General features: G+C 51.1%; 1 protein-coding gene across 27 annotated transcripts in view; it reads left to right on the top strand.

The window, feature by feature from the left end:
* NRXN1 (neurexin 1) overlaps positions 1–22,480 on the top strand; it is a 637,736-nt gene that overhangs the window by 568,310 nt on the left and 46,946 nt on the right. For all 27 annotated transcript variants that reach the window (XM_039913064.1, XM_039913065.1, XM_039913071.1 and 24 more), the window contains one exon: positions 4,679–4,850. In XM_039913064.1, the coding sequence (XP_039768998.1) occupies positions 4,679–4,850 (172 nt within the window). The remainder of the gene's footprint in view (positions 1–4,678; positions 4,851–22,480) is intronic.

The raw sequence follows: 22,480 nt of genomic DNA on the forward strand, positions 1-22,480 counted from the left end.
CAGCTTTTCCCCCAAGGATTCACCCATCCGCAGATTTATCCCAACGCTTCATGAGAGCCCACTGATACCTTTGGCCTACACAACTGAGGCCCGGAGAAGTTTTCACGGGACGCAACTGGCAGAGCCAGGATTAGAACCCAGGTCCTCTGACTCCCGGGCCCGTTTTCTCTCCCCCGCACCATGCTGCTTCTCTCTCTCTGCTTTTCTCTCTCTCCCGCCTTCCCTCCCACCCCCAAAGCGCTTACTCTGTGCAAAGCACTATTCTAAGTCTTGGGGTAGATACAAGATAATCACGTCGCCCCCCTCCCTCCTGGGGCTCGCAGTCTTAATTCCCGTTGACATAGCTGAGGCCCAGTGAAGTGATTTACCCAAGGTCACACAGCAGACGGGTGGCAGGGCCGGAATTTGAACCCAAGTCCTTCTAACTCTCGGGCCCGGGCTGCTTCTCTCTCTCCCCCTCCCCCTTTGTCTCCCTCTCTCTCCTCTTTCTCTCTCTCTGACTTTTCCCCTATTAGCTTTTATCCATAACCTCACTTGTCGTGATGTATGGAGCAACTGGGGAGCCGGGAGGAAAGGGGAGGGGCGCGGGTGCGGGGAGAATAGCAACAACTCGTAGGGAAATGGAGAAGAACACCGAAAGAGAAAAATGTAATTAGCGAAGGGCAGGTTAAGCCCTCCATGAATCCTATTCTAGTTATTCCCCCATAGAGAGTCGGAAAGGTTAAGGAGCAGGAATGGTATTTTCTCATGGACTAATTTTCTCAGCCGCCTCCCTTCCCCCCGCACCCGCAACACCACCGGGCCTCCCGCGATGGCCAGGCGGAAGTGGCAGAACTCATCGCAGGGCGTCGTGGTTTGGCGGTTGAGTTATGGGAGAAATAAAGGTGTGCTCTGTGCGGTTAATCACTGCGCAACGGGCCCCAAACTGCAAAGGCCGGGAAAATAAATCGGAGCGATGAGCCCGTCCATTCTGAGGGCAAACTGATGTATCCTCAACCCGACTTTTCCCAAAGGAGAGGTTGGATCGGGTGTGTCTCACGGCTTTTACCGAGGGGTAAGCGTCACGTTCTCTCGTTCGATCGTATTTATGGAGTGCTTACTGTGTGTAGAGCACTGTGCTGAGCGCTTGGGAGAGTACGATATAACAAGAAACGGATGCATTGCCTGCCCACAGCGAGCTTACGGTCTAGAGTCACCCAGGGGATGCCGGAGAACCTCCTCTCCTCCACGAGGCCTCCCCTGCCTAACTCCCTCTTTCTTCTTCTCCCGCTCCCTTCTGCGTCACCCTCACTTGCTCCCTTGATTCATCAAGCAGAAACAGCGGGGCTCAGTGGAAAGAGCCCGGGTTTGGGAGTCAGAGGTCATGGGTTCGAATCCCAGCTCTGCCACTTGTCAGCTGGGTGACTGTGGGCGAGTCACTTCACTTCTCTGGGCCTCAGTGACGTCATCTGTAAAATGAGGATTAAGACTGCGAGCCTCACTTGGGACAACCTGATTCTATCCCAGCGCTTAGAACAGGGCTCTGCACAAAGTAAACACTTAACAAATACCAACATCATTATTATTATTACGCGCCAAACACTAAGCTGAGCGTCGGGTGAGGTACCGAAAGACTTGATAGAATCCCCGACTCACATGGGGTTCCCAGTGTAAAACAGCGGGAGAACGGGGGTCAAATGGGGAAGCTGAGGCGAAAAACGTTAAGTGACTCGTCATGGTCCCAGAGGGAAGATGGGTGTTGAATAAGGAAACTGAGGCAAAAGACGTTAAGTGACTCGTCCTCAGTCACGCAGCCAGCAAGCGGCAGGGCAGGGATTCTTATTTTCATTTTTTCCATCTCCAGTTGACCAAACTGTGGGGCGAGGGGTTTTTCCCGATCAGTGTGGCGATCTGATCCGATCCCTTCCATGAGCTTCTCTAAGCGTATGTTTCTTCTCGGTGAGCCGCTTTGGACCTCTCCTCTTGGAACTTAGTTAAATAACACAATTCCGATTCAGAAGCGAGCTCCTGTGAAAAATCAATAATTACATTAGTCACTATTTATTTAATGAATGTATCCAAAGACTTCATTAAATTATAAATGCCCCATTACTGATACCTTCATACTAGTTTTTTTTAAAAAAAATTACGCTGTGAACCGGTTATTCGTTTCAAAGAAGCCACGGTGTGGGGAGATCATTAAATGTCCGGCCCAAATTACTCCTGGTTTGACTAATGCAGTATTCATGAGGACTCTGAGGATGCTATCAAATTTAATCCCAGAAAATAAGAATAAGAAATGAACATTTTTAAATTATACTTTCACTGTTGGTAAGAAAGTTCAGAAAGTCGGTATTGTCTCTGTAATTGAAATTGGCCCCCTATCTTGTCAGAATGGAGGGAAGAGAAATGGGTATGGATTCTAATGGAAATAAATCACGCGTATCTCTCCCCCAAACAAAATATGGACTCATTTCCTTTTATTCTGTAAGAAGAATTCTTCGACTTAATTCTCCAAAGGTTAAAAGAGAGTGACTTACCCTAATTTGGGCTTAAACCTTTTTTGAACATCTGAGCCCTGGGCCTGTGCAAGGGAGTGATTAGGGAGTCGATGCGGAAGAACTGTAGTTAGATTTCATAATAACGATAGTAACCGTGGTATTGGTTAAGTGCTTACTATGTGTCAAGCGCTATACTAAACGCTGGGGTGGAAGCAGCGCGGCTCAGCGGAAAGAGCCCGGGCTTGGGAGTCAGGGGTCATGGGTTCGAATCCCAGCTCTGCCACTTGTTTGCTGTGGGACTGTGGGCAAGTCACTTCACTGCTCTGTGCCTCAGTTACCTCATCTGTGAAATGGGGATGAAGACTGTGAGCCCCACGTGGGGCAACCTGATTACCTGTATCTACCCCAGCGCTTAGAACAGTGGTCTGCGCATAGTAAGCGCTTAACAGATACCAACATTATTATTATTATTATTATTATTATTATAAATAGATACAAAATCATCCGGTCCTTCATGGGGCTCACATGCTACGTGTGAGGGAGAACGGGCATTGAATACCCATTTGGCAGGTGAGAGAACTGAGGCCCAGAAAAGTGAAGTGACTTGCCCAAGATCACACAGCAGACAAGTGACGGAGCCGGGATTAGAACCTAGGTCCTCTGATTCCCAGGCCCGGGCTCTTTCCACTTGGCCACACTGCTTCTCCCGGACAGGACCCCTTCCAATGGGTTTACTCCCAACCTGAGGCGAGCGCTTAACCTAAGCGCTTAGTACAGTGCTCTGCACATAGTAAGCGCTCGATAAATACGATCGAATGAAGGAGCGGGACAGATCCAAGGATTTCTCTAAAAATCGCTCCGATGCGGGAAAGGTAAATGAGCGGTGAGTGGAGTTGAAGTGACTCGGGATTTCTCAAGGAGTTTGGGGGTGTGAGACTGAGGCGGAGCGAAATGGGAGATTAATAAATCCACTTCGTTCTTCATCGACGCTGTCATCCTCTCGGCCTTTGCATCTCCCCGCTGAGGCGTCCAGCGGCCGGACTTTTGGGGTGAGGGAAAGGCATGGGGTCCCCCGTTCTAGGGGCGCTTACAGTCTCATGGGATCAATCAATCAATCTCTCAATCAGTCAATCAGCGATAAGCTCCTTGTGGGGAGGCCGACGCGTCCACAAATTCTTTTTTGTCCTCTCCCAAGCACTTAGTACAGTGCTCTGCGCACAATAAAGGCTCAATAAATACCACTCATTCAATCAATCAATCCATATTTATTGAGTGTTTATTGCGTGCAGAGCACTGTACTAAGCACTCAAGGACGTTGGTTGTCTACTCTCACCTCACTGACTTGTACTAGTGGGCGCGTCTGTGTGAGTGTGTGCGATCAAGACGCACAAGTAAAGTAGGTTGTTAGTAATAATAATTACAATAATAAAAATGGTTTTTGTTAAATAATTACTCCGTGCCAGGCACTGTACTAAGCGCTGGGGTGGACACCAGCAAATCGGGTTGGACACCGTCTCTGCCCCATGTAGGGCTCACAGTCTCGATCCCCATTTTCCAGATGAGCTGACTGTGGCACAGAGGAGTGAAGTGGTTTGCCCAAGGTCACACAGCAGATACGTGGCGGAGCCGGGATTAGAACCCGGGACCTTCTGACGCCCGGACCCGTGCTCTGTCGACTACAGCGGAAGCTTAAAGACACACAACCCCACACGACCACCACCACCATCCCCCAACCAGCCTTCGCTTTCTGAAATACGGTGTCCGTGTGAGTGAGCCTGATGAGAAGCAGCGTGGCTCGGTGGGAAGAGCACGGGCTTTGGAGTCAGAGGTCTTGGGTTCGACTCGTCAGCCGTGTGACCGGGGGCGAGTCCCTTCACTTCTCAGTGCCTCGGTTACCTCATCTGTAAAATGGGGATTAAGACTGTGAGCCCCACGTGGGACAACCTGATTCCCCTGTATCTACCCCAGCGCTTAGAACGGTGCTCGGCACATAGTAAGCGCTTAACGAATACCGACGTTATTATTATTATTAAAAAGTCACCCTGCATCACTGGGTAAACTTGAGGCGGGATCTCACTCCCTAAATACTGCCCGAGGGCCTACTAGTTGAGCGCTCTGCACATAGCAGGCGCTCAGTCAATACCGTCTTCTCCCGCTCTCCCCCTCCCCTCACTCACGCTCTCCTTTTCCGTTTCCAGCACCAGGGGAAAATCGGGGTGAAATTCAACGTCGGGACGGACGACATCGCCATCGAAGAGGCCAACGCCATCATTAACGATGGCAAATACCACGTGGTCCGATTCACCCGGAGTGGCGGCAACGCCACCCTGCAGGTGGACAGTTGGCCGGTGATAGAGCGCTACCCGGCAGGTAAGACGTCCCCGGGCGTTCGAAACGGAAAGACCACCGTCCCGCAGGCCTCTGGGGGGACGGAGTCGTCGGTCCGAGCCGGGTGCGGTAGCTGGGAGACGAGGAACGTGGTGACTTGGAAATGTAATGCTGTCCTGGATGCTCGGGGTTTTGGGGTGCGACGTGTTCCTATTCACAGGGCACGGGGCTTTATAGGGAAGCTTGATCGGGGGAGAGGCCGGACGCAACACGGAAACCGGAGAAATTCCGACCACGGAGGCCGCAGATTTCAGAGCCGGCGGTGGGGGTTTTTTGATCTTTTTTCCACTGGATCGTTGCACTGGCTAAAAAGGGAAAGGCTTTGACCAAAGCAACGAAGTGGGGGTGAGAGACCCAACGGGGAAACAAAGCAGCAAGCTTTCTGGGAGAGAAAATGGCTCATTATCTGGGGAGAACGTGGAGAGCCGAGAACCCCTCGGGGTTGTTCCAGGAGGGAGAAGAATCGAAAATAAACCCGGCTGGTCATCGCCGTAAATATTCCATCCGCGCCAAGGATATTTACTCAAACCGCTCTGATCACTGAGGATCCACGAGGATAACGTGTCGCTGGTGTTTCTCATTTCCAGCACTGATCGTCGATCAATCGGTCAGTGGGCTTTATTGAGCGCCCGCTGTAGGCGGAGCACTGTCCTAAGTGCTTGAGAGAGTAAAACACACTCAGAGCTGCAGGCGTGTTGCGTGGCCGCGGGCGGTCTACGCGGGAGATCTTATAATGCCTTGGACTTCAGCGCACCCGGTCAGGGTCGAGTCGGTAAAACATAGGTAGGGGTCTGGAAACCTGTGGTTTTTAACTGGGAAGCAGCGTGGCTCAGTGGAAAGAGCCCGGGCTTCGGAGCCAGAGGTCATGGGTTCGACTCCCGGCTCCGCCGCTCGTCAGCCGTGTGACTGTGGGCGAGTCACTTCACTTCTCTGTGCCTCAGTGACCTCATCTGTCAAATGGGGATTAACCGTGAGCCTCACGTGGGACGACCTGATTCCCCTGTATCTCCCCCAGCGCTTAGAACAGTGCCCTGCACATAGTAAGCGCTTAACAAATACCAACATTATTATTATTAATCTCACCCAGAGCCCTGGGGATCTTCAGCTGCTCAGCATCAGCAGCAGAAATAATGGTATTATAAATATTATAAATAATAGCATTTATTCAGAGCAGTGTGGCCTAGTTGAAAAAATACAGGCCTGGGAGTCAGAGGACCTAGGCTGTGTGACCGTGGGCAAGTTATTTCTCTTCTCTTTGCCTCTATCTCCCCATCTGTCAAATGGGTATTCAAAGCCAGTTCTCCCTCCTCCTTAGACTGTGAGCCCCACGTGAGACAGGGACCGTGTCACACCCGATTAGTTTGTATCTACCCCAGTGCTTACGTCCCTGCTTGAGACTCAGTTCTTAATATGCAAATGATAATAAAGATGAATCAGTCAAAATGATGATAATATTTCTGAGGTGTTTGCTGGGTGCAGAGCACTGTGCTAAGCACCAGGAGAGGCCACCCAGGTGGAATGAGACATGGCCTCTCGTCCCGACGGGAGACTCACAATCCGAGAGTGGAAAGTGGGGAGAAGAGACCGGTGACGGGCACATCGGGAAGGATGAGACTTTAAAACACGACGAGGACAAGTGCGCAAAATAAAAATGAAAATCGGCGCTGTGTGGTGGCCAGAGGAAGAGAAGGAAGACGGAAGGGGGCCGGAGAGGCGGGTTTGGGGAGGGATGCCCCCGACCCCTTCATCGCGATGCCTCCCTCCACGGGGTCTCTAGTGCCGGTCCTCAGTCATTCAGGGAATGATATTTATTGAGTGCTTACTGTGTACTGGACTAAGAGCTTGAGCGAGTGCAATACAGCGGTGTTTTTTGTCTCTTTTCCTGACTCTGCCCAACCTGATTTGCTAGCATCCAAATCCCAGCACTCGGTACAGTGTCTGGCACATAGTAAGCGCTTAACAAATACCACAGTGATTATCATTGGTATCATTATCATTAATACAGGGCACTGTATTAAACACGGGGGTGGATACAAGTTAATCAGGTTGGACACAATCCCTGTCCCACATGGGGCTCACAGTCCTAATCCCCATTTTACAGACGAGGGAACTGAGGCCCAGAGAAGTGAAGTGACTTGCCCAAGGTCACACAGCAGAGCCGGGATGAGAGGCCAGGGCCTTCTGACTGCCAGGGCCGTGCCCTATCCACCAGGCCATGCTGCTTCTCACTCGTTCTCTGCCCCCAGGGCGATTCATTCATTCAGTAGTATTTATTGAGCGCTTACTATGTGCAGAGCACTGTACTAAGCGCTTGGAATGGAAAAATCGGTAACAGAGACAGTCCCTGCCCTTTGGCGGGCTCACAGTCTAATCGGGGGAGACGGACGGACAAAAACAATAGCGATAAATAGAATCAAGGCGATCGCAGTCTAGTTTCGAGGGGCCCGGAGGAAGCAATTCAGTGAGCAAACCGGGTCTAGACTGTCTTCTCGTGGCGGGCAGGGAACGCGTCCGTTATACTGTACTCTTCCAAGGGCTCAGTACAGTGCTGGGCATATAGGAAGCGCTCAGTAAATATGATTGACCCACAGGTCTGAGGCCCAAAGAGAGAAAGTATCCAGGAACCCGAAAAGAAGGGGAGGCTGAGAGAGAGCTGAAAGTTCCCCGGGACGGTACAGCGTTTCACTGCCTGAAGGGTGGGATGGTGGAGCGGGGAGAGGGGAGGAAAGAGGAACCTTGAGAAGCAGTGTGGCCTAGTGGAAGGAACCCGGGCCTGGGAATCAGAAGGACCCGGGTTCTAATCCCGACTCCGCCACTTGTCCGCCGGGTGACCCTGGGCAAGTCACTTTCCTTCTCTGGGCCTCAGTTACCTCATCTGGAAAATGGGGGTTAAGAGCGTGAGTCCCACGTGGGACGGAGGCTGTGTCCAACCTGGATTAAGTAGGATCTACCACGGCGCTTAGAACGGTGGTGCTTGGCACGTACTGAGAGCTTAACAAGTACCATTATCGTGGTTACTTGAGGTGGATCTACTGGTGAGAGCAAAGACCTGGGTTCGAGGTCCTCGTCGGCTACGTGACCCTGGGCAAGTCGCTTCGCTTCTCTGGGCCTCACTTTCCTCATTTGTTCCCCCACCCCATTAAAAGGGGGTGACTCTGTCCGATCGAGTTAGCTTGTATCTACCCAGCATTTAGCACGGGGCTTGGCACGTAGTAAGCGCTTAAATGTCACGCTTTTCCCAAACATCCAGAGGGGGCCACCACCGCCAAGAGCTCCATGCTCCAATTTCCAATTTTCCATTCCATCGGATGGTAGGATTTAATGAGACGCAGAGCACCGTAGCGAGCACTTGGGAGAGCACAACAGAGCCAAGTTCCCGGCCCCCAAAGAGCTGGCAGTCTTATGTGTGAGAGTCGGTTCTTTCACAGGCGTTCTACATCCCAAAATGGTACCCACCGCATCGCTTGGGAAAATGGGTCTGTGGGGGGCGACGTCTCGTCGCTCAGATTTACAGTCGGAAAAAGACGCTGTTCCACCTCAGCTCGGTTATCGGTCCGAGTTCTTCGGCCACCAAATCCCCGAATCCCCCAAAGGATCGTAAATCCCGTTCCCTTTATGGGCCTCACCTGCGAAACCTAGGGATTCGGGCCTGAAATCGGGGATAACTTGAGCGACTAAGTGGGGTACTTAACCTTCCATTCATCAGGCTTTGCCGGTAACTATGTTTGTTGGAAACAATCTCGCGGTTACGATGCGCTTTTAATGGAATGTGCCCCAGATATTGACTAGTGGTCTTATTCTGTGATTTTCTGGACTGCTTTCAAAAGGGAATAAGGTGATAGATTCAGGCCTCCTGGGCTATTTGGGGAGTGTGCGATCCTTTTACGTGATCCGCTTTTATAACAGACGCAGGACTCTCTAAGAACGAAACGACCTCTTGCAGTAGCGGACCGGGATATGAAAAGCGCTACTTAGTAATAATAATAATAATAACGTGTGATATTTATTAGGCGTTTATTCTGTTGGGTGACCCTGGGCAAGTCATTTTAACAGCTCCGGGTCTCGGTTTCCTCGTCTGTAAAATGGGGTCTAACCCCTGTTCTCTCTCCTACTTAGATTGGGAGCCCCATGTAAGACAGGGACTGCGTCTTACCTGATAATATTGTATTCATTCATTCAGTCAGTCGTATTTATTGAGCGCTTACTGTGTGCAGAGCTCTGCACTAAGCGCTTGCAGAAGTAGAAGACAACAATAAACAGCGATCTTCCCTGCCCACAATGAGCTTGTAGTCTAGACCAGGGGAGACAGACATCATTGCAAATAAATAAAATGACGCCTATGTACATAAGCGGTGTGGGGCTGGAAGGGAGGAAGAGCAAAGGGAGCAAGTCAGGGCGACGCAGAAGGGAGTGGGAGATGAGGAAAAGTGGGGCTTAATCTGGGAAGGCCTCTCGGAGGAGATGGGCCTTCGATGAGGCTTTGAAGGTGGAGAGAATCATTGTTAGATGTGAGGAGGGAGGGTGTTGCAGGCCAGAGGCAGGATGTAGGCAGGTGAGATTAGGGCACAGTGAGAAGGTTATTCATTCATTCAGTAGTATTTATGGAGAGCTTACTACGTGCAGAGCACCGTACTAAGCGCTTGGAACGGACAAATCGGTACCAGATAGAGACGGTCCCTGCCCTTTGACGGGCTCACGGTCTAATCGGGGGGAGACGGACAATAACAATAGCAATAAAGAGAATCGAGGGAGGTTAGCACTGGAGGAGTGAGAAGTATGCGGGCTGGTTGATAGAGGAGAGAAGCAAGGCGTGAGGTAAGAGGGGGCAAGGTGGTGGACTGCTTTAAAGCCAATGGTGAGGAGCTTTTTGTTTGCTAAGGAGGTGGATGGGCACCCACTGGAGTTTTTAGAGAAGCGGGGTGACACGTCCTGAATGGTTTTGCAGAAAAAGTGATCCGGACAGCGGAGCGAAATATGGACTGGAATGGGGAGAGACAGGAGGCTGGGAGGTGAGCAAGGAGGCCGTGCGGTAATCCAGGCGGGAGAGGATGAGTGACTGTATTAACGTGGTAACAGTTAGACCGTAAGCCCGTCAATGGGCAGGGACCGTCTCTATCTGGTGCCTATTTGTACATTCTAAGCGCTTAGTACAGTGCTCTGCACATAGTCAGCGCTCAATAAATACTATCGAATGAACGAAGGAACGGTTTGGATGGAGAGGAAAGAGCGGATTTAAGCGATGTCGTGAAGGGGGGACCGAAAGTTCTCGCTTAGTACGGTGCTTGGCACGGAGTAAGGACTTAACAAACACAACAGAATTTACTTAAAAAAAGGAAAGCGGCAACGCGGGAGCCGAAGTTCCCCTTTCGACCGCGGTTGGTCTTACCCTGGAAGGCCAGCGCCATTTCTGCTCTCCCGACAGCTGTTCGAAACACATCCGGAGCTCACGAAACACATCCCGCCTGACCCTCCACGGGCGATCAACCCGTCTGAATCCGGCCCCTTGGTCAGATCCCTCCATCCTCCCCCTCGCTTCTTTTCCCGGGATCCCCAGTGAGGACGGGCCGCTGCGAGGACACGGAGGCGTTCCCCTGCCTCCAGCCGAGACCCACGTTATCATTATCGTGATTCGCCCGCTGCTTCTCACTGCCTTACCGTTGACTTGTCGATCAGCGGTATTTATCGACCGCTTACTGGGTGCGCTGTACTAAGCACTGGGAGGGTACAGTGCAGCAGAATTAGCAGGCACGTTCGCTGCCCGGTCCTGACCCCCTCCTGAGTGGGACCTAATAGGGAAGCAGCACGGCCTAATGGAGAGAGCCCGGGCCCGGGAGTCTGAAGGACCCGGGTTCTAATCCCGGCCCTGTGACCTTGGGTAAGTCGCTTTTCCGAGCCTCGGTTACCTCAGCTGGAAGACGGGGGATTGAGACTGTGAGCCCCATGTGGAACAGGGACTGTGTCCCACCTGATTAGCTTGACCCCAGTGCTTAAAAGAGAGCGCGACACACAGTAAGCGCTCAGCAAATACCATCCTCATTATTATTATTATTACCTTTCCTGGGGGACTGAAGGGTGAGGAACTGACTGTTTTGTGGCTGCTGCCTTTTGGGTCCTCTTACTGATTCTTTTCATTCATTCATTCATTCGATAGTATTTATTGAGCGCTTACTATGTGCAGAGCACTGTACTAAGCGCTTGGAATGGACAGATCGGTAACAGATAGAGACGGTCCCTGCCCTGTGACCGGCTCACGGTCTGATCGGGGGAGACGGGCGGACGAGAACAAGAGCGATAAATAGAACCGAGGGGATGGACATCTCATGAAAACGATAGCAAATAAATAGAATCAAGGCGATGTACGTTTCATTAACAAAATAAATAGGGTAATGTTCTAGCTTCCCCTCAATCAGGAGACCAGTCGCTCATCCGGTCGTATTTACTGAACGCTTACCGTGTGCAGGGCACTGTACGAAGCGCTTGGGAGAGGACAGCACCATAATACGACACATCCCCTGCCCACGACGAGCTTCCGTAACGGAATGACGTGACACGTTCTTCATTCAGTCGTATTCATCGGGCGCTTACTGCGTGCGGGGCGCTGTCCGTTCTCCCTGTGGTCCGGAAATGTCTGCTGGAAGTTTCCCCACCAACAAGGCAGAACTGACGCGTGGGAAACGAACGCTTCGATGAACGCTTTTGCCGGAGGGAATCTGATCTCCGCGTGGCCAAGGTCCAGACTCTCTCATCTCCCCCCAGTTTGGTCCGTGGCCCATTTGTGTGCGGTCGAGAAGCAGCGTGGCCTGGTGGAAGGAACCCGGTCCTGGGAGTCAGAGGTCCTGAGTTCTAATCCCACCTCTGCCACTTGCCTGCTGGGTGACCTCGGGCCAGTCACTTCACCTCTCCGGGCCTCCGTTTCCTCAACGGTAAAATAGGTCGTGGGTTCTAATCCCGGCTCCGCCGCCTGCCTGCTGGGTGACCTTGGGCAAGTCACCTAACTTCTCTGTGCCTCAGTTACCTCATCTGTTAAATGGAGATCGAGACTGGCAGCCCCAGTTCAGACAGGGACCGGGTCCAAACTGATTTAGTGGTATCTCCCCCAGCACTCGGAAGAGTGCTTGGCACACAGTAAGTGCTTAACAAATGTAATAATAAGAATTTTTAAAAAATCTTTAGACCCTCCATGTCATGTCTTTCTGAAATCCAGGGGACGAGGCGTTCTGAACACCACAACTAGAGCCCTCGATGAGCCATGTTCTGTGTTAAACCCGTGGCCTTTTTCGATCCGTCAGTCAGTCAGGCGCAGTCCACGGCTCATCAGTCAAATAATCGGCCAGTCGATTGATTGATGAGCCGTGGACCGTGTTAGCTATCACCGCTTGCCTTTTTCGGATGATGATGTCATTTATCAGACCTCTCTGCTCCCGTTAGCCCCGGCAGATTTAGGGTTTGTTTCTTTAAAGGCATTTGCTAAGCACTTACTGCGTTCTAAACGCTGGGGTAGATAGAGGATAATCGAATCGAGGCTCACAGTCTTAATCCCCATTTGACAGAGGAGGGAACTGAGGCCCAGAGAAGTGAAGCGACTCGCCCAAGGTCACCCAGCAGACAAGCGGCAGAGCCGGGACTAGAGCCACGTCTTTCTGACTCCCGGGCCCGGGCTCTAGCCACTGGGCAACGCTCCCCAAATGGAAGGCTACCAGCCGGGAAGAGGGGCTCGGAGCCATTTCCGGATCCGGAAATCGGATTCGCTGGGTCGGGGCGTCCGCCGAGGGTGGCAGCTACCGAGGCCGGCGTGGACGGGGCTGGCATCCTTCTCTTCGGTCAGGGCCCGTGGCCACAGAGATCGAAAATGCCGTCCACCAGCGGAACAGCGTTCACTCCTGGAGAAAGGACCCCGTGGAGCAGGAGTGGGATGTCGGGAAGGACACTTTATTCTCTCGCGCCACTGGGGAGCTACTCCCGACTTGGAGATCACCGAGTTACTGCCGAACCCTGACCCTGAACCTATCACTTAATAATTATGATAATTATGGAATTTGTTAAGAGCTTACTCCGTACCCGCCACTGTACTAAGCACAGCGACTTATACACGCAGAGTGGGTTGAACACAGTCACTGCCCCGCATAGAGTCGCAGTCTTAGTCCCTGTAGCCGCCCCAGCGCTTATCATAGTGCCTGGCACACAGTAAGCACTTAACAAATGCCTTTATTATTATTATTATTATTAATCATCGCCATTTTACAGATGAGAGAACTGAGGCCCAGAGAAGTGAAGTGACTGACCCTAGGCCATACATACCGATTTGTCCATTCCAGGCGCTCAGTACAGTGCTCTGCGCCTAGTAAGCGCTCAATAAATACTATTGAATGAGTGAATGAATACAACGGGCAAGTGGCGGAGCCGAGATTAGAACCCATGACCTTCCGGCTCCCAGGCCTGCGCTCTATCCACTCGGCCACGCCGCTTCGCCTCAGCCTGTTCCCCTGGCGTCGGTTTAATGACCGACCCTCCCACAGTTGGACCATGTCTTTCCTTTGCCCACTTACTCCCACCACCCTAAAACCCACTCATTTCTCGCCTCTTCCTCACGGCGGGGAGATGAGGCTAGAAGTAAAATGTAAAAGTCAGGAGGGATGATCTCTTCTTGGCCCCAGAACTAGTCCCCCGTCCCCTCCCCTCCAAAACTGAATTCAAGAGCTCAGTGAAATTTCAGTCCACTATTCATTGCCCGCTGTGTGACCTTGGACCGGTCACTTCACTTCTCCGGGCCTCACTTTCCTCATCTGTAAAATGAGAAGCAAGTAGCTTAGAGGGTACAGCGCAGGCCTCGGGGCTCAGAAGGACCTGGGTTCTAATCCTGGCTCCGCCACTTGTCCGTTGTGTGGCCTTGGGTCAGTCACTTCACTTCTCTGGGCCTCAGTTCTCTCATCTGTAAAACGGGGACTGTCCGCTGGCTGATCTCGGGCGAGTCGCTTCTCTTCGCCTCAGTTACCTCATCTGAAAAATGGGGATTAAGACCGTGAGCCCCATGCGGGACGGGGACCGCGTCCAACCCGATCTGCTTGTATTCACCCCGGCGCTTTGTGCGGTTCCTGGCAAATAGTAAGTGCTTGACACATAGCATAATTATTCTTAATCATTAGCATAATTATCATCTACCCCAGCACACAGAACAGGGCTTGGCACGTAGTGAGCACTTAACAAGTACCATAATTATTATTATTACCTCTTCTCCTGTACTACGTTTATTACCCGTTCTGCCCGGCACATAGCACTTAACAAATATCATAAAAAAAATATGTTGATGCTTAGCCATACTTACCTGTTTATGTCTCAGTTGGATTTTGACCTTGCTCGAAACTCTCTTTCAACATTTCCATAAGGTTCCTACCGTGTCCAACACAGACTGAATTTAGGGACACCCGTGACCTTTGTCAATCACCGGGCTCAATTTTATTTTCTTCACCGGCAATTTGTCCTCTTTCGGAGGAATTAAAGCCAACTTGTTTCATTTTCAAAACACAATCCGTGCAGCTCCGACTCCCGAAAGTTGACAACGCAGAACACGACAGCTTAAGCGGCTTTGGCCCGGAGGTCAGAACCTTGATTTTTTTGCCCCCCCCCCCCCCCCGCCCGCCCCGTCTGTTGAAAAACACCGATTGAAATGTTCCATCATTATCGATCGTATCGCCGAAACCGGTGCCCTGAACGTTCAGCGGTGTCCTCTGAAACCCAAAGCAAGCCTATCTTCCTTTTATTAGCCTGGTTCTGGATATTATCATATACAATTCCCAGGAAGGGCTTCAGCTGGATTTATGGCACAAAGCGGCGAAGAGAAGAACATTTTGTTTCTTTTCTCATAATGAATGTCAACTAATTGATATCGGGCCAGAATCATTTTGGCAGGGTGACCTTCACAGGAGCGTTTGTTGAGTAAGAATGGTCATCCCTTTTCCCATTCGTCATTACGCGTTTTGCTCAGCGAGCCAGGTGTCTTGGTGGGGAAAAAAAAAAATGCAGCAAACTGTCTTTTTTCCCAGGGAGGGGAAGGGAGCTTCTTAGAGCTGGGAAAGAGCTAGACCAGAGGAGGTCAATCAGTAGCCTCTCTGGAGCATCTGCACGGGGAGAGCACTGTACTGAACCTTTGGGAGAGTGCAGTAGAGTTAGAAGACCCGATCCATCGATCGGCGGCACTGGGCAAGTCTTCTCTGTGCCTCAGTGACCTCATCTGTAAAATGGGGATTAAGACTGTGAGCCCCACGAGGGACAACCTGATTCCCCTGTGTCTACCCCAGCGCTCTGCACATAGGAAGCGCTTAACAAATACCAACGGTATTATTATTATTATTATCTATTGAGCGGCTTCAGCGAGTGGAGCTTACTCCCAACTGGGGGGAGGCTAGAAAACAGGGCGGTATCGGAGTCCAACAATATGGCGGGCGTGCGCCCGTATTGGATGGGTAGAAGCCAACGATGTAATGATTAGATTCCAACGCCATAGCGATTATTCATTCATTCATTCAATAAATAGTATTTATTTATACTATACTATATACTATACTATATACTATACTATAATACTATATATTTATTTATTTATTGAGCGCTTACTATGTGCAGAGCACCGTACCAAGCGCTCGGAATGGACAAATGGGTAACAGATAGAGACGGGCGCACGGTCTGATCGGGGGAGACGGACGGAGGAGAACAGTAGTAATAAATAGAATCGAGGGGATGAATAGACTCCGACACTACGGGCGGGCGGATGCCTTCAGTGCTTCCAGCGCTTAGAACAGGGCTTTGCACATAGTAAGCGCTTAACAAATACCATCATTATGGTACAGCACAGCGGCGCGGTTCCCGGAAAGCAGCGTGGCCTAGTGGAAAGCCCACAGGTCCGGGAGCCAGAGGTCCTGGCTTCTCGTCCTCACTCCGCCGTTTGTCTCCCGGCGTGGCTCAGTGGAAAGAGCCCGGGCTTTGGAGTCGGAGGTCATGGGTTCGAATCCCAACCCTGCCCCTTGTCAGTTGTGTGACTGTGGGCGAGTCACTTCACTCCTCTGGGCCTCAGTTCCCCCATCTGTAAAATGGGGGTGAAGACCGTGAGCCTCACGTGGGACGACCCGATGACCCTGCATCTCCCCCAGCGCTTAGAACGGTGCTCGGCACATAGTAAGCGCTTAACAAATACCAACGTTGTTATTATTATCGAACAAGTCACTTAGCTTCTCAGTGCCTCAGTTCCCTCATCTGTAAAAGGGGGATTAAGGCTGTGAGTCTCCTGTGGGACAGGGACTGTGTCCAACCTGATGAGCATCTAGTACAGAGCCGGGCACATAGTAAATGCTTAACAAATACCATTAAAAAAAGATACGGCGGGAAGACACCAATCAATATGGTGGGAAAGGGCAACAGTATGGTTGTTTATCTCATCCGGAGGAGAGCCACCACTGAGGAAACAGCTTATGACTTTGGGTTTGTCCTACTGAGCTCCTCCCCCTGTCTGACAGAGACCATCCCCATTAATCGTGGGGCTGTTCTTCTCCCCAATTTACGCAAGCGCTCGCTATTATTAAACGGCACGTCGATTTTGAGATTCCAAATTTAATCCAGGCGGGACGGCCGTTTTTCCGTAAATATCCGTTTCGCCTCCCGGTGAGAACGTTGAACGTCACGGCGGTGACCCGGACGCCTGCGGGATTCGGGCCGGGGTGGGGGGGGGGGGGGATGTGATGGACTGGAAATGAGATCAGAGGGAGATGTGCAAAGGAACAAAGTTTTCAAGAGACTCTGAGTTTTCCCGATTAGGCCGAACCGGGTTTTAGACTAACTACTTACTTTCCACCCGACCCCGGGGCCTAGAGTCTTCCTCCGGTACCCGGGAGACTTTCGCAGATGCGGCAAATGGAAAATGAGGAGCGCTGAACCTTTCCGTTTTGGAAAGTAGCTGGCCAGCCACGTGTCCTGTGTGAAAATGAAATTATCTGGCCGTTGAAGATCGATCCCCAATAAAATAAGATCATCAGGGCTGTTGAGATTGATCCCAAATAAAAAATGTCTTGGAGGAGACAGTATATCCTAGGGGTTAGAGCCTGGGAGTCGGGACTTGGGTTCTAATCCTGGCTCCACCACCTGTCTGCTGAATGGCCTTGGGCTAGTCACTTCACTTCTCTGGGCCTCACTTCCCTCATCTGTAAAATGGGGATTAAAACTGTGAGCCCCGCGTGGGACGGGGACTGTCGAGTAGCCCAGGGCGAACTTTTCATCAGTCGGTAATCAATCGATCGTATTTATTGAGCGCTTACTATGCGCAGAGCACTGTCCTAAGTGCTGGGGAGAGTACAGTGCAACTGAGTTAATAATATGACCTTGAATAATGTCGAATGATATTATTCAGCCATGTCTCTGGGCCTCAGTTACCTCATCTGTTAAATGGGGATCAAGAGAGTGAGCCCCATGTGGGACAGGGACTGTGTCCAACCTGATTAGCTTGGATCTACCCCAGCGCTTAGTACAGTGCCTGGCACATAGTAAGCACCTAACACATACCTAAAAAAAAAAAAGAAAAGAACAGGATGTAGATCGGGTATGTTTTTTTTATTTATTTTTCTTAGATAAGGCAGAGGAAATGGTGCCAATTCAGAGAACTAGTGCCCACTTTCTGGAATTCAGCAAGATCGGGGTGGTCATGTCACCCTGTATTATTTTCTGCCTTTTGCACATTTTTTTCCTCAAAGAGGTTTTGTCGCTCAGCGGGGAATGCACACGGGAATATCTGAAGCTTCCAGGCGGGGAAGAGGGTGGGCAGATTCAGAGAACGGTCCTAGGAGCGAGCGGACGTGGGTTCTAATCCCAGCTCCACCATTAACCAGCCGTGCGACCTTAGGCAGGTCACTTTACTTCTCTGGGCCTCAGTCCCCTCATCTGCAAAATGGGGATTCAGTACCTGCCATCCCTCCTATTTCATCTGCGAGGCCCATCCGGGACCTGATTATCTTGTATCTACCCCAGTGCTTAGTACAGTGCTTTATTATTTAGGGCCTTATTAAAATCCCTCTCCTCCAGGAGACCTTCCCAAATTAAGCCCACATTTCCCCAGTTCCCTCTCCCTCCTGCGTCACCTAGGCCCTTGGATCTGTATTCGTTCAGTAATATTTATTGAGCGCTTACTATGCGCAGAGCACTGTGCTAAGCGCTTGGAATGGGCAGTTCGGTAACAGATAGAGACCATCCCTGCCCAATGACGGGCTCACGGTCTAATCTGTACCCTTAGGGCACTTGATAGTCACCCCGAGCGCTTACGCACGTAGCCGAAATTTATTTTAATGGTCCGTCTCCCCCTCTCGACTGCAAGCTATCGCTGGAAGCAGCGGTGTCTTACCGGAAAGAGCCCAGGCCTGGATGTCAGAGGACCTGGGATCTAATCCTGGCTCTGCCGCTGAGTGATCTTGGGCAAGTCACCTTTCTGTGCCTCAGTTTCCTCGTTTGTAAAATGGAGATAAAACAAATGACCGCCCTCCTGCTTAGACTGTGAGCCCCATGTGGGACAGGGACTGGGTCCTACCTGGTCATCTTGTGTCTATGTACCTGACGCGTAGTAAGCCCTTAACAAATTCCACAATTATTATTGTTATCATTCCTATTGTATTGGTTCATTCATTCGGTAGTATTTATTGAGCGCTTACTATGTGCAGAGCACTGTACTAAGCGCTTGGAATGGACAGTTCGGCAACAGATAGAGACAGTCCCTGCCCAGTGACGGGCTTACGGTCTAATCGGGGGAGACGGACGGACAAAACTTAAGACCTTAACTATGTACCACGCACTTTATTAAGCATTAGGGTACGTAGAGAAGCAGCGTGGCTCAGTGGAAAGAGCCCGGGCTTGGGAGTCAGAGGTCGTGGGTTCGAATCCCGGCTCTGCCACTCGTCAGCTGTGGGACCGGGGGCAAGTCACTTCACTTCTCTGGGCCTCAGTTCCCTCATCTGTAAAATGGGGATTAAGACTGTGAGCCCCACGTGGAGCGATCCGATTACACTCTGTCCACCCCAGCGCTTAGAACAGTGCTCGGCACGTAGTAAGCGCTTAACAAATACCGACATTATTATTATAAGATATTTGGGTTGGTTACAGCTACGGCGCCACATGGGGCTCAGTCTTAATCCCCGTTCTACAGATGAGGTAACTGAGGCACAGAGGAGAAGTTGAATACTAAAATTCAACATAATTGAAAGCAATATTATTATCATCAACTCTGTTGTATTGTACTCTCCCCAGCGCTTAGTACAGTGCTCTGCACACAAGCGCTCAATAAATAGGATTGATGGAAAGTACACACTGGGTTATTCAGGAAAGAGTTAGAGGCATGAAGGAAATGTTGGCTGAACTAGAGCCATGAAGACGTTCGTGTCTGACTCCCCCCCCAAGACTGTAGGCTCCTTGTGGGCGGGGAATGTGTCTAATAATAGCAATATTAATAATAATTGTGGTATTTGCATAATTGTGGTATTTGTTAAGCGCTTACTATGTGCCAGGCGCTCTACTAAGCGCTGGGGTGGATCCAAGCAAATCGGGTTGGACCCAGCCCCTGTCCCACCAGGGGCTCGCTGTCTTAATCCTCACTGGACAGGTGAGGGAACTGAGGCTCAGAGAAGTGAAGCGACTTTCCCGAGGACACACAGCAGACAGGTGGCGGACCCCTTCCGTTCTCCATCAGTCATTCGATCGAATTCATCGAGGGCCTATTGTAAGTGCGGTGTGGCCAGGGAATGTGCCTGTTTAATAATAATAATAATAATAATAATGTTGGTACTTGCTAAGCACTTACTAGGTGCAGAGCACTGTTCGAAGCGCTGGAGTAGATACAGGGGAATCAGGTTGTCCCACGTGAGGCTCCCGTTAATCCCCGTTTTACAGATGAGGGAACTGAGGCACGGAGAAGTTACTTGCCCCCAGTCACACAGCTGACAAGTGTCAGAGCCAGGATTCGAACCCACGACCTGTGACTCCCAAGCCCGGGCTCTTTCCACTGAGCCATGCTGCTGCTCTTTATTCTTCTGTTTATTGTTCTGTTGTACTCTCCCAAGCGCTTAATACGATGCCCTGCACAGAGTAAGCGCTCAATAGATACGATGGAAGGAGGGGATGGATGAATGAATGCAGAGCACTGTACTGAGCACCTGAGAGGGTACAATCAAACAGCGCAACAGGCACATCCCCTACCCCCAGGGACTAATTTTATCAGATCGTGATTCTTCAGTATTGCCTGGGTTCGCCGTTGACCTAACCGGCAATTGGTTGGATGCGGTGTTTCAGATTACGCCGAAGCCTGTGTGGAGGACGAAATCAAAATCCCAATATTCCACTCTTCCTAAAGCCGTGCTCTCCTTTGTGTTAAAGAACCTCCTCGAATTCACAAAGCAGGGGAAAAGCGGTATGACACAGAATTTCCTTAGCTTCCGTGCACTTCATTCTATTATGTGAAAGGTCGAGCAGTTCCTTTTTGGAAAGAGAAAGCGAAGCTGTGCGTTTTTATTTTTAATTCTGTTAACGAAGCCGGGGATTATTCACTGATTTAAGTCCCAAAAAAGAGGCTGTTGAAATGAGCCGTTTGGCCATATGGTTCACGGAACGGAGAACGGAGAACGGCGCTGACCGTAATTCTAGGGATCGCACGCCGTTGGCCATTAAGCGGGGTAGCCCGGCGGCTAGAGCCCGGGCCTGGGAGCCAGAAGGACCTGGGTTCTCATCCCGACTCCGCCACTTGTCGGCTGTGTGACCCCGGGTAAGTCGCTTCGCTTCTCTGAGCCTCTGTTCCCTCATCGAGAAAAATAATGATTTGTTAAGCGCTTACTATGCGCAGAGCACTGTCCTAAGCCCTGGGGGAGATACCGAGTAATCAGGTCGTTCCCACGGGGGGTTCACAGTCCTCATCCCCATCTTACAGATGAGGAATCCACTTCACTTCTCTGGGCCTCAGTTCCCTCGTCTGTAAAATGGGGATTAAGACTTACCCATGACCTCTGACTCCCAAGCCCGGGTTCTTCCCACTGAGCCACGCCGCTTCTCAGAAAAGCAAAAGAAAAAGGGGCTCAATAATAATGTTGGTATTTGTTGAGCGCTTACTACGTGCCAAGCACTGTTCTAAGCGCTGGGGGGATACAAGGTGATCAGGTTGTCCCCCGTGGGGCTCACAGTTTTAATCCCCATTTTACAGATGAGGTCACTGAGGCACAGAGAAGTAAAGCGACTCGCCCAAAGTCACACGGCTGGCAAGCGGCGGAGCGGGGATTCGAACCCATGACCTCTGACTCCCAAGCCCGGGCTCTTTCCACTGAGCCACGCTGCTTCTCAAAAAAGCAAAAGAAAAAGGGGATTAAGACTGTGAGCCCCATGTGGGTCAGGGTCTGCGTCCCTCCCGATTAGTTTGGATCTTCCCCAGCGCTTAGTACAGCGCCTGGAACACAGCGTCTAACAAATACAGTGAGAAAAAATTGGAGCAGCCGCATGACCTAGCGGAAGGAGCACGGGCTTGGGAATCGGAGGATCTGGGTTCTGATCTCGGCTCTGCTGCTGGTCCGCTGCGTGACCTCGGGCACGTCACTTCTCGGAACGTCCGAGAAGCAGCAGGACCTAGCGGCGAGAGCCCGGGCTTGGGAGTCGGAGGTCGTGGGTTCTAATCCCGCCTCCGTCACGTGTCAGCTGTGTGACTTTGGGCAAGTCACTTCTCTGGGCCGCAGTTCCCTCACCTGTAAAATGGGGATTAAGACCGTGAGCCCCACGTGGGACAACCTGATCACCTTGTATCTACCCCGGCGCCTAGAACAGCGCTTGGCACATAGTAAGCGCTAAACAAATACCATCTTCTCCCCCTGTGCCTCGGTTCCCTCCCTGAGGGCCCGAGAAGCGAAGCGACTCGCCCGAGGTCACCCAGCGGACAAACGGCGGAGCCCGTTGTTGGGTAGGGCTCGTCTCTATCGGTGGCCGACTTGTACTTTCCGAGCGCGTAGTACGGCGCTCTGCACACGGTAAGCGCTCGATAGATAGGATTGAATGAATGAATGAAAGGATTAGAACCCATGACCTTGGGACCCTCGCTGTAGCCGCTATGCCCTGGTAATAATATTAACGTTAATAGCATTACTCATAGCAGTAATAGAAACGGCAATCGGAGTCGAAGGTATAGTCGTAATAGTGACGGTGGTAGTGAAAGCAGGAGGAGTGATAGTAATGATAATGATAATAATAATAATAATAACGATGGTGTTTATTAAGCACTTACTGTCCCCTAGGCCACGCAGCCACTTGTAGGGAGACGCTTCGCTCCTCGCTTACCCGTCTCTGGCCTCCTAATGGGTTTTGGCGATCAGCCTAGGCAGAAACCTCCGATTCCTGTCAGAGCCACCCATCTGTACAAATTAGCCACTTTGGTCACCGAATGTAAACTCCGTCCAACGCCGTTAAATTCCAATGTACTTAACTCTGCAGTCAAGAGAAGATCAACAAAAATCACATTTCCCCGTGCGCTTTTCCCAAGCAAGCGGCCGGTTGCCTTTCATTTTCCATTTGTCTCCTGAACGTGCGATGTCTCTGGAGGCGGAGAGAACTAGAATTGG

The sequence above is a fragment of the Ornithorhynchus anatinus genome, chromosome 9 (genome assembly GCF_004115215.2).
Source record: "Ornithorhynchus anatinus isolate Pmale09 chromosome 9, mOrnAna1.pri.v4, whole genome shotgun sequence".
Lineage (NCBI taxonomy): Eukaryota > Metazoa > Chordata > Mammalia > Monotremata > Ornithorhynchidae > Ornithorhynchus > Ornithorhynchus anatinus.